Source organism: Austrofundulus limnaeus, unplaced genomic scaffold, assembly GCF_001266775.1.
Source record: "Austrofundulus limnaeus strain Quisiro unplaced genomic scaffold, Austrofundulus_limnaeus-1.0 Scaffold42, whole genome shotgun sequence".
Classification (NCBI taxonomy): domain Eukaryota; kingdom Metazoa; phylum Chordata; class Actinopteri; order Cyprinodontiformes; family Rivulidae; genus Austrofundulus; species Austrofundulus limnaeus.
In genome coordinates this window covers 2,569,600-2,581,690 of record NW_013952444.1, presented here as the reverse complement: position 1 = coordinate 2,581,690, position 12,091 = coordinate 2,569,600, and the positions used below count along the sequence as shown (strand labels likewise).

Sequence of the window (12,091 nt, the reverse complement as noted above, 5' to 3'; positions counted from 1 at the left end):
GTGTGTGTGTGTGTGTGTGTGTGTGTGTGTGTGTGTGTGTGTGTGTGTCCCTGGGCTATGGGAGTCCTCCTGGACTTTGTGAACGAAAGTCAAACCATAAAAGACAAAAACAAAAAGAACCTGACCACCAGCAATATGAAGCAGAGGGCAGGCCATTTGGCTGCTGCTGCCCGCTTGAAAACCGAAAGATCACAAGAGAAACTAAAGAAAAAAAAGGAGGGGAAAAGGAAACTGAAGAAGGTCCGAAGGAAGTTAAAATTTCCCAGCTTTGTAGCAGCATGTAAACGCATCATTTACACACGAATCTGGGAGCTCTGGACAGCGTGAAAACAGTCTCAAAATGATTTGTGCGTGAATGTATTTATTTAAAGACCTGTGTGCGTAGAAGGTAGTTTGAGTGTGTAATTATCAGATTTGTGAGGTTGAAAGTAAGAAATTTGTGTGTGAAATTTTAATGTTTGCGTAAATTATATTTGTGCGTGTGTACTTTTATTTTGTATTCGTAACTTATTAATAGTTGTGTGCACATTTGAACACACACTTGCAAATACCTGAAGTTACGCACAAAATGTTTTATACAGGTTACAAATCATGTTTTACGCACAAACTGTATTACACACACGCAAACTTTATTATGCACACAAACTTTATCACGCACACACAAACTTTATCACGCACACACAAATTTTATTACGCACCCACAAACTATATGAGTCTATTTTCTCTCCATAGCGTTTCAGGGTCCATTTAGCCTGCAGGCCCCGCTGATTTATGTCTGGCTTTGCATCTTTTGTCTTAATTCTGACCAAACAAATTTATTTTTGTGGCTTCCCATTCATAAACAAACCCTAAAAAAACACATAATTTTTGAATTGTTTGAAGTACACAGCACTTGTCTCACTTTGACATGGTGAAAGCAGTGAAACATGAGGTATTTTATTTAAAACTGGCATTTTGTTGATAATTTTACTAAAGGAACTGGATAATATAGAATTGTAAATGAACATTTGGTAATCTCAAATATTTAATAAAACCCCTACATACCTAAATGTGTGTTCAGACTCAGAGCAACCAAAATACTTTTATAGTTGAACAAATTGTTCAATCACATTTAAACAGAATTATTTAACTGTAATGTTAATATTAACCAAAGTGTGTAAACAGCGTCATCTCATATAAATTAAAACCCTTCTTATAGTTTTTCTGTTTGAACATGCTGTTATGAAACATTGTTGCAGCTTTCCCTGACATCTTTTTCAAGTTTATATCACACAATGTCAGGAAATGTAACAAAATGCAGTCTTTATGGAGCGTTAAATATGCTCAAAGGGATCCTGCTGCTGAGGAAGATTGACAGGTTTCAGGAATGAGCTGAAGGGAACCTCTCGCCCTGAGTGTGTGTGTAATGTGAGACAGGTCTTCTGATGAGCACTAATCAGCTGAGACTCTTGACCCCGTGGCGGTAAAGCTGCCGCCAGGGAATGTGCTAACAATTCCACCTGTGTGTGTCTGTGCGCGTTCACATGGGCCATTTCTGTTAGAAGGAACACCRTCACCTTAAAATCAGTTTGACTTAAATGTACAGCGGGTAAAATAAGTATTGAACACGTCAMCATTTYTCTYAGTWAATATATTACTAGAGGTGCTAATGACATGAAATTTTCACCAGATGTCGGTAACAACCCAAGTGATCCATACATACAAAGAAATCAAACCATAAATGTCCAGAAATGAAGTTATTTGTAATAATGTGGAATGGCACAGGGAAAAAGTATTGAACACATGAAGAAAGGGAGGTGTAAAAAGGCATAGAAAGCCAAGACACCAGCTGAACTCTCTCAGTAATTAGAAAGCAAGCCTGCCCCTTGTCAGTGCAAGTTAATATCAGCTGGTTCAGTCCCAAATGATGGCCAGGTATCACACAAGAACCATCTGATGATGGGTAAAAGTAAAGAGCTCTCTCAAGACCTTCACAACCTTATTGTTGCAAAGCATGATGGCATCGGTTACAGAAGAATGTCTAAACTTCTGAAGGTTCCAGTGAGCACTGTTGGGGCCATAATTCAGAAGTGGAAAGAACATTATTTCACCATAAACCGACCACGACCAGGTGCTCCTCACAAGATTTCTGACAGAGGAGTGAAAAGAATTATCAGAAGAGTTGTCCAAGAGCCAAGGACCACTTGTGGAGAGCTTCAGAAAGACCTGGAATTAGCAGGTACGTTTGTTTCAAAGAAAACAATAAGTAATGCACTGAACCACCATGGCCTGTATGCACGCTCACCACGCAAGACTCCACTGCTGAAGAAACAGCATGTTGAAGCTCCTTTAAATTTGCTGCACAACATTTAAACAAGCCTGTGTAATACTGGGAGAAAATAGTCTGGTCAGATGAGACCAACATTGAACTGTTTTGATGCCAGAATACACATCATGTTTGGAGGTCAAATGGCACTGCACATCAGCCCAAAAACACCATACCAACAGTGAAGTTTGGAGGTGGGAACATCATGGTGTGGGGCTGTTTTTCAGCATATGGTACTGGCAAACTTCAAATAATTGAAGGAAGGATGARTGGAAAAATGTACAGAGACATTCTTGATAAAAATCTGCTTCCATCTACCAGGATGATGAAGATGAAACGTGGCTGGACATTTCAGCAAGACAATGAGCCCAAACACAAAGCCAAGGAAACTCTCAGTTGGTTTCAGAGAAAGAAACTAAAGCTGCTGGAATGGCCCAGCCAATCACCTGACCTGAATCCAACAGAAAATCTATGGAAAGAACTAAAGATCAGAGTTCATAGAAGAGGTCCACGAAACCTTCAAGATTTGAAGACTGTTTGTGTGGAAGAATGGGCCAAAATCACACCTGAGCAATGCATGCCACTAGTTTCTCCATACAGGAGGCGTCTTGAAGCTGTCATTGACAACAAAGACTTTTGTACAAAGTATTAGATAAATTTCAGTAAGTGTGTTCAATACTTTTTCCCTGTGCCATTCCACATTATTACAAATAACTTCATTTCTGGACATTTAAGGTTTGATTTCTTTGTATGTATGGATCACTTGGGTTGTTACCGACATCTGGTGAAAATTTCATGTCATTAGCACCTCTAGTAATATATTTACTGAGAAAAATGGTGACGTGTTCAATACTTATTTTACCCGCTGTAAATGACAGTGAAAGTGAGGAAAAACATAAAATTAATACAATTCGACGTTCACTTTGAGAATCTTTTTATAATCTCTTCTAAGTTCTTCTTAATATGTCATTCAAAATATATTTTACTTAAATACACTCAAACATCCAAAATATGTGTTGTATTGTATTAACACTCCAGTTGTCCTTCAGTCAAATTGACTCAGAACGTCTCATTTGCAGCCTTATTGGTCATTTTGACCTAAGGGCAGCAGGAGGGTTACAGTACCATGAGTTTGGATTTTTTGTTTATTTTTTATTCTTGGGTGGWCGTATGTAAATTAGACACATAAAAAGTTATGGATTTGTTGAATAAAAGATGACACATTAGAATTTTCTACAGACGATTGGGTTTTCTATTGATTTAATTTGAAGCACAGATATCAGCAGTTATGGCTCCTCCTAACTTGTGACAATTCCAGTTTAAACCTTTCAGAATAAAAACATTTCCTTGATTGAGTTTGTTTCTTTATAAATGCCATTTAAGTTTAGTCAAACTACAAATAGCAAATACTTTTTCTACCATATTTTATATTTTCGTCAGTTTTAATTATTATGAATACTGTAAATGTTTATTACTATTTTTTGACGCTCTTAGTTTGAAGTTTAGCTATTAAAGATGCCACACACTACGTAGTGCCTGACACATCCAGCACTGTTTTTTAGAAGGGAACAATTTAACAATTTATTTGTGGATAAATTGCATAAAAATAGAAGTTTAACATTTGTGAATTTTTTTTAGTGGACTTAAAAAGCAGCAGAACGTAATTTAGCAGAAGCTAATCAGTGCACTAACGATTTCCAAAGTTTGCAAAAAAAAAAAGAGATACAAATCTGCTAAATGAGAGGCTTGTTGTGCTGTTATTGGATTATCAGAACTGTGCTCATCACTGCTGATCACCTTCTCAACTAAGGTCCTTCTGCCTGATTGATGAACTCTACTCAGAGCTCCGCCCCTCTCTACAGCTGAGCTCGGCCACCTTACGAAGGAAGATCATTTCAGCAGCTCATATCCTGCATCTTGTTCTTTCAGTCATGACTCACACCTCACATACAGCAGGTAAAATAAGTATTGAACACGTCAACATTTTTCTTAGTAAATATATTACTAGAGGTGCTAATGACATGAAATTTTCACCAGATGTTGGTAACAACCCAAGTGATCCATACATACAAAGAAATCAAACCATAAATGTCCAGAAATGAAGTTATTTGTAATAATGTGGAATGGCACAGGGAAAAAGTATTGAACACACTTACTGAAATTTATCTAATACTTTGTACAAAAGCCTTTGTTGTCAATGACAGCTTCAAGACGCCACCTGTATGGAGAAACTAGTGGCATGCATTGCTCAGGTGTGATTTTGGCCCATTCTTCCACACAAACAGTCTTCAAATCTTGAAGGTTTCGTGGACCTCTTCTATGAACTCTGATCTTTAGTTCTTTCCATAGATTTTCTGTTGGATTCAGGTCAGGTGATTGGCTGGGCCATTCCAGCAGCTTTAGTTTCTTTCTCTGAAACCAACTGAGAGTTTCCTTGACTTTGTGTTTGGGCTCATTGTCTTGCTGAAATGTCCAGCCACGTTTCATCTTCATCATCCTGGTAGATGGAAGCAGATTTTTATCAAGAATGTATCTGTACATTTTTCCACTCATCCTTCCTTCAATTATTTGAAGTTTGCCAGTACCATATGCTGAAAAACAGCCCCACACCATGATGTTCCCACCTCCAAACTTCACTGTTGGTATGGTGTTTTTGGGCTGATGTGCAGTGCCATTTGACCTCCAAACATGATGTGTATTCTGGCATCCAAACAGTTCAATGTTGGTCTCATCTGACCAGACTATATTCTCCCAGTATTACACAGCTGATATTAACTTGCACTGACAAGGGGCAGGCTTGCTTTCTAATTACTGAGAGAGTTCAGCTGGTGTCTTGGCTTTCCGTGCCTTTTTACACCTCCCTTTCTTCATGTGTTCAATACTTTTTCCCTGTGCCATTCCACATTATTACAAATAACTTCATTTCTGGACATTTATGGTTTGATTTCTTTGTATGTATGGATCACTTGGGTTGTTACCRACATCTGGTGAAAATTTCATGTCATTAGCACCTCTAGTAATATATTTACTAAGAAAAATGTTGACGTGTTCAATACTTATTTTACCCGCTGTAGGTGAAGTTTGGAACATAGACAGACCTGTACATCGAGAGCTTTTCGTTTCGACTCCGCTTTCTTCACTACAACCGACCAAAGCAACACCCTCATTACTGAGGATGAGGCCCGTYCGTTGATCTATCTCCTGCTCCGTCCTACCATCACTTGTGGACAAGACAACCGGATACCTAAACTCCTCCACTTGATTCTGTTTTTTTTCTCTTTAATAAGCAAAAATGATAAAAATTTAAAAATAAAGTAGTAGAGGACAGGACCAACAACCAACTGCTGAACTTCCCAGTCTGTCACCTCATATTATGGGTGCGATGAGCAACAGCCGGTGTGGCTGCAGCTTTCATGTTCTAGGCTGATACCAAAGCCAACACACAAGAAAACATCACTGCTTCTCATCCAGGTATGTTTTATTGTTTCCCAAAGTGCACTGAAACAACAACACAAAGGCCAGACAGGAGAAGGTATTACACACATGAAAAKTGTTCAACAGTAATGTTTGTCTAATAAAATAAAAAGGTGAAACAAAGCTAGTTGTTTACATTGTTTTAGTTATCACATTTGATAAAAATAACTACATCCTGTCTGTTTATGCGCCTGCATTTCTCAGAATCCTTCCATAATGATGCAAGAAATGATACATGGCGATGACTGCAACCATAMAACTGTAAACCAGTCACAGTAGATATAAAATCAACACAAATGTCTGCGTGGCAACTACAATAAAAAAAAAAGAAAAAGACTGATTGGGCCGTAGTGATTGACAAGTCAAAAAACACCTGGTTGTACATTTTTACTCAACACCACATCCTTAAAGATATATTTACAAGGTGTAATTTATTGTTCAACAACATAAATCACTATCCTACGCGCACAAAAAGCAGGGTTGTACAGGGCAGGGAATTTTCTCAAATCATTCATAAAAATATCAAACTGTGAAAGGGCCGTTTACAAACATGTAATCATAGCCTCCTGCTTTATTCCTCTCTTTTTTTTAATAAATAAAATACAACCACAGTTTATACAAAGTGCTTAAACTGTCTTTTCACCTGAGCCTTTCCCTGCTTTAACATAATAAATAATCTCACAACGACTCAGTTCAACAACCACCTCTTATTTTTATATATTTTGTTCAGTTTCATTGCATAGTGTCTGGTTATGTTGCAGTTCGTAGGCTGGTTTGGAACAAAAAGAATGTGAGAAATTAAATCTAAGCTCATCAAAGCAAGTTTTATGTTAGTTATCAGTATTACTGACGTGAGTCTCAGAGGAAAACAAGCTAGGAGTATTGCAGCGGGATCTTAACGAAGGATGATTTAGGCCTGTCAGTGGATACTTTACAGTACCTGATTAATGAAGTGAAGRCATGAGGATGCAGAGGGGGTCGCCTGGCTATCCCTCATCTCCTTTTAGCTCACAGTTAATAAATGAGTGCAAACGCAACAATGCTGTAGTAGGTCATTGCTCACACACTGCGCCACACGTGTCAAGTGTTAAACATGGTATAAAATCTAAAACATGAACCGAATGGAGGGAAAAAACAGTGAAAATGCATATTTTACTTTTACTGTACATGCATTTGAATGTCCAGCTGGAGGGGATGCTCATCCAGTTTCCTAGTGTGCAACTCTGGTTTTCACAGTTTCACGATGTGCGTGGCATCTATTTGGGTCATTCCACTTTTGTAAAGAAGGGGTGGGATTTAATATCATCGACCCCACCTGCGCCCGCCCCCAGACGCTCCGTTGGGTTGTACTGGAGGAGCTGAACAGAAGAGAGAGATAAAAACAGGTGAACAGAGTGGAAAAACACAGTGATGAGGAACACAAAATAAAAAATGGTAGGTTTACATGAAGGTAAACTACGGAGCACGCAAGGGAACGTGGGGCTTTTTTTTTCTTTTGCGTTCCCACGCCATACTATTGCATTGCTTTGCAATACCTTTTGCGTTTCTTCATAAAAGTCGTTTATCACTGTTGTGCCTGCCGGTTTATTAAAAATTCACCTGCTCACAATTAGCGAGTTAGCCTGCTGCTTTAGTTCAGCTTCAGAATGAATATATCACACATGGAAGTATGTCATATGCCGATATTTTAACACAGTGCAGCTACGCAACATCAATGTCAATTTCACGAACTTGTGGCGACACATCCTGTTTTGGTAACTGGATATTTCAAAATAAAGTCTGATTTAATTCAGTTCATATACAAAACAAACTTTTGCGTGGGAATGCAAAACAATATTGCGAGGTAACGCAAAAAAAAAAAAAAATTAAATAAAATCCCCCATGTCCCCTCGCGGGCTCCGTACTAAACTGAAGCCATAAAGTTTGCTAAAAGAGAAAATTGAAACTGGAAGAAAAATTTTTGGAACTGAATAAAATGATTTGAAACTTAAAAAAATGTAAAAACTGCACGTATCATATAATTAAATATGTAACTATAATAAAAAGAATGACGTATGGTAGGAAGTTTATCATATAATAAAAAAGACGGCATTGTATCATATTTAACATTTAAGTATGGCAGGCCATTGTGTCACATAGTTTAAAATATGGCACGTTGTTGTATAATATAATTAACAACGTATGGCAGGTTGTTGTATAAAATAAAAAATATATATCAGGCCATTGTATTATATAATTAATAATGTATGGCTGGCCTTTGTGTCATAATTTAGAAAAATGGTAGGTCATTGTATCATATGATAAAGTAAGTATGGCAGGCTGTTAYATCATATAATCAAACAAATATGGCAAGCTGCTGCATCATATAAATTTATGGCAGACTGTATATTTTTTTTCAGTTTTAAATCATTTTTGTTTTGTTTTTAAATTGTTTTTCAGATTCAAATCTTGTTTTGGTTTCATTTTTTAAGTTTTGAAACCATTTGTTTTCAATTTATTTGTTTTTCTTTATTTGAACAAACTTTATGGCCTCAATTTAGCTCCATATTTTTAAGTTATACGTTCAATTCTACACCTGATTAGCATACATACACATAATTTACATCAGACTTGTACATAAAGCAGAGAATAAAAACAGATAAATGAACATCTAAAGACGAGCAGTTTTGAGGATTTGCAGTTAGTTTTAAGACATCAAAATGATGGAACCACCACTGTTATTAAGGACAAGTCCATTGGGACAAGTTCTCTCTATTTATCTGCCTTAATCTGTCTGAAAAAATTCACACATTCCGATGTAAGGCATGGCTTTTATTCTGAAAGCACATTTAGATATCTGATGACTGTTTTATAAAGTTTTACTACATTTAAAGCAGATTTTTCATATTTGTTGAGAAACCTCTACAGGTTGTAAAAATGCAGCATTTCAAAGTATCAGTGCTACAGCAGAACGTTTTACTGGGAACTTGCTGACATAAAAAAAGAAAAGATGAAAAAATGAAAAATTCATTGAATTTAAAATAGTAAATAAGACTTAATATTTTTTTAAGTTTTTTCTAATTTCTATTTGATTTCCTCTTGATTATCCACAAACCAAAACAACCAAATCTTAGGACAAAGCAGAAATTAGCTGCTAGATGATGTAGATTGTTTTATATCTATATACCAACAAAACAATCATTTATTATCAGTGTATAATATTTGATATTGCAAAGAAATAACACAAAGTCTTCAAAAACACCAATTAAGTAGATAAATTAAAAAAGCAGTTAAAACGTTTTAAAATGTATAACTAAAACTCCTGCTGGCTTTTAAAAAGTCTAAAATGGTTTAACTGGACGGAGATGGATCAGTACAGATGGCAGTAAAATGTTAATTTAGCAAAATTTACAAATGTTTAAAATAAATGATTACATAATTAAGGTACTGGGTGCCTAATCCTGACAAAYGTTTGAATAAACTATATCCAAATAAATCCATGTTTATTAAATATGTTTTTTCACCATTTCTAAGCCACATTTTAGAAGTATTAAACTCACCGCAGCAGACATAACTGTACAGTGACTTCATTATATTAAAAGTTCCTCTGTGACTTGAACACTGGACTTTATTGATCATAAAAAAAGTAATAAAATTGAAACATATCAGATCTGAGGACGTGTGTGGCCTCTCACCTGCTCCAGCAGAGACCGGGCCTCCTCTGAAACCGACTCTGGGATGTTGAGGGCCGTGTGTCGGCCGATCCCAGCTGGATGGCAGCGGGCTAGAGACTGGTGCAGAGGGAAGGAGGGGTGGAAAGAAAAGGAGGGGGGAGATAACCATCGATGTTAAACATGGAATACTGGGACTCCTGCAGAGCTCGAGTCGACGCTGAAGCTTCAAAACTGAACAAAAATAGGAGGAGGCCAAAGTGCGGGCGCACCTGAAACAACACTGATCACACAAACAAAGTAATGATGTCACCGCTGTTGCTCTTTCTTGGAACTGATGTGGGAGTCAGACAGAGTGAAAAAAAAAAAAAAACATGACTGTTTTTGGTAGAATCGGTCTTCGTTTGTACAGAACGTTTCGCAAAATAAAGCCTGACCATAATAAAGCACAAGTTTAGAACACTTATCATTGAAAAATAGGAGGCACAAGAACTTAAAGCGCTTTCGAAACCCCAAAGTATGGAGCTTTTTCGGAATAATAACAATAATTACTAAATGTTCACATGCTGTACCTTCCACAATAAAATAATAAAACGGGAACACAGAGTTTGCGCGGCAAGTAAAAGCCATAAAAACCGTGTTTTTCTTTCTTTCTCCACCAGCTAGGGCTGCTGCCTCTCTCCCTCCCTCGATACGTGCTGCAGGAGTTCTGGCTGCGATCCTGGCAGCAGTTAGGACCGCTCCAGGCAAGATCTTATCCTGCAAGGATCAAGAGACACTATGTGTGCCTGTGTGTGTATTCTTGCCAGGGCCGTACAAAGACATAATCATCAAAGGAGACATCTGTGTGGATGAGTTTTCTTTCTCTCTCCCCCTCCCCACACCCAGGTAAGTAGGTGTGTATTGTTAAACATAATGACACTAACCCAACACTGATGGCTGATATAAAAACATGCCCACTGGCAATCTGAATTTATTCAAATTTAGGAGACAATGAAAAATTGATGGGACACTGCACCTGCACATGACTGCGCTTGTTACAGTCTGTAATTGTCCTTCAAGAGAGCCGCAAGTTATAATTAGAGTGTGCGTCTATGTGTTTGTTGTCCACAAAACGAAAGAAAGAAAGAAAGAAAGGAGCTACACTCCCTCCCTCCCTAAGCCTGTCTTGAAAGATGGTCCCTCTGATCCTGGACCAGCCAGGCTGCTCAGGTCTCCACCTTGCGTGCTGATCTGAACGCAGCGAGCCCGGCGATGCTCCAGGAGCCAGTAAAGAGGCCCGGGGAGAGCTGACCCGGTGGCCCGGCAGATGGAGAAAGTCACACCGACACCTTTGCCACTCCCCGAGAACCTTGCACACAAACAAACCAACAAAACAAGCTCCACCCACTCAGACACACGAGCAGGCGCAGCCATAAAAAGTGTGAGTTTAAAGCTAAGACACCTAAAGACACACATCTGGAGGCAGACATCCCCACTCAGGAACAAAGACAAAAAAAAAATAAAGAGAAACATTTTCACTTTTTTGACTCACCGTGCCGGTCAGGAGCTCAAACAGGATGGCGCCCAAACTCCACCAATCGCATGACGTCGTCTCCTCGCTGATCCCTCCCACCTCTGGAGACAAGAAGAAAAAGAAGATGATCAATACTGAGCTGAGAAACTGTGAGCGGGAGAAACAACAGGCGAGACGAATCCACCGGAGAGGCCGGAAAATAAATGAAACCGTTTTCCTGATCTTAGACGTTATTAGTTATTCCTTCGTGTCGAACGCTGCTTCCTRTCATCTCCTTGTAATATTTCGCCAGTTTTATCCAATTAATTCAAAGCGAGCCCAGAATCATCGACACGGTCRCACACACGCGCACCAAGTGTGTGTCTCATAAAAGGGCGATTTGCATAATAAAAAGCAGTTAAATTGAGGAAACCGTCTGTGCTGCAACTTCACACCATCTGCATGACCTGACCTCAAACACACACACAGACACACACACACACACTCCTACAACACACACACACCAAGACATGGAGAATGGGAAACCTTGGTAACAGATAGTCAAACACTGTGTTATGTGTATTGATTAATTACATTGTTTTCCATCTTTTGCATTAAATCGCTGTATTTAGTATATTTTATTTGTTAGGAATAAGTCAAAATAAAATAATTCAGTGACCCTGCAAGGTTGTGTATCAGATTGTGGACTTGTCTTTCGTAAAGGCCCTGTCACACTACACAACTTATGCCAACTTATGAACATTTTAAAGACATCTACATGGAAAATGGAACTGAAAATAAATCAACAGGAAGCTTCTTTTTGGCGTGCACATAATCTAATTCTAACAAATTTATCAAACATATAACTTTTATTAGCAATTTAGACATAAAAAACATTTCATAAGTTGGCATAAGTTGTGTAGTGTGACAGGGCCTTTAAGCAAAAGTAAGTAAAGCAAAACAAAGTAAGCCTGTCTTACTTATTTTTTCTCCAACCCCTGGTTACCCTCATATGCAGAACATCCCTGTTTGTTTACGCAGGTCTTAAAGGGATCCCCGATTAGTTGTAACATCAGACTTTATTTAATAAACATTTATTTTAACTATAAAATAAAGACTGTAAAAATATTGTAGTCTGTTTAGTTTTTATTATTTTTAAACTAAAAG

General features: G+C 37.9%; 1 protein-coding gene across 2 annotated transcripts in view; it reads right to left on the bottom strand.

The window, feature by feature from the left end:
* Positions 1-5,765: 5,765 nt before the first annotated feature.
* rps6kc1 (ribosomal protein S6 kinase polypeptide 1) overlaps positions 5,766-12,091 on the bottom strand; it is a 37,634-nt gene continuing 31,308 nt past the window's right edge. For both annotated transcript variants that reach the window (XM_014007558.1, XM_014007559.1), the window contains 3 exons: positions 10,964-11,046; positions 9,454-9,549; positions 5,766-7,137 (listed from right to left, as the gene is read on the bottom strand). In XM_014007558.1, the coding sequence (XP_013863012.1) occupies positions 7,045-7,137; positions 9,454-9,549; positions 10,964-11,046 (272 nt within the window). In that variant the 3' untranslated portion in view covers positions 5,766-7,044. The remainder of the gene's footprint in view (positions 7,138-9,453; positions 9,550-10,963; positions 11,047-12,091) is intronic.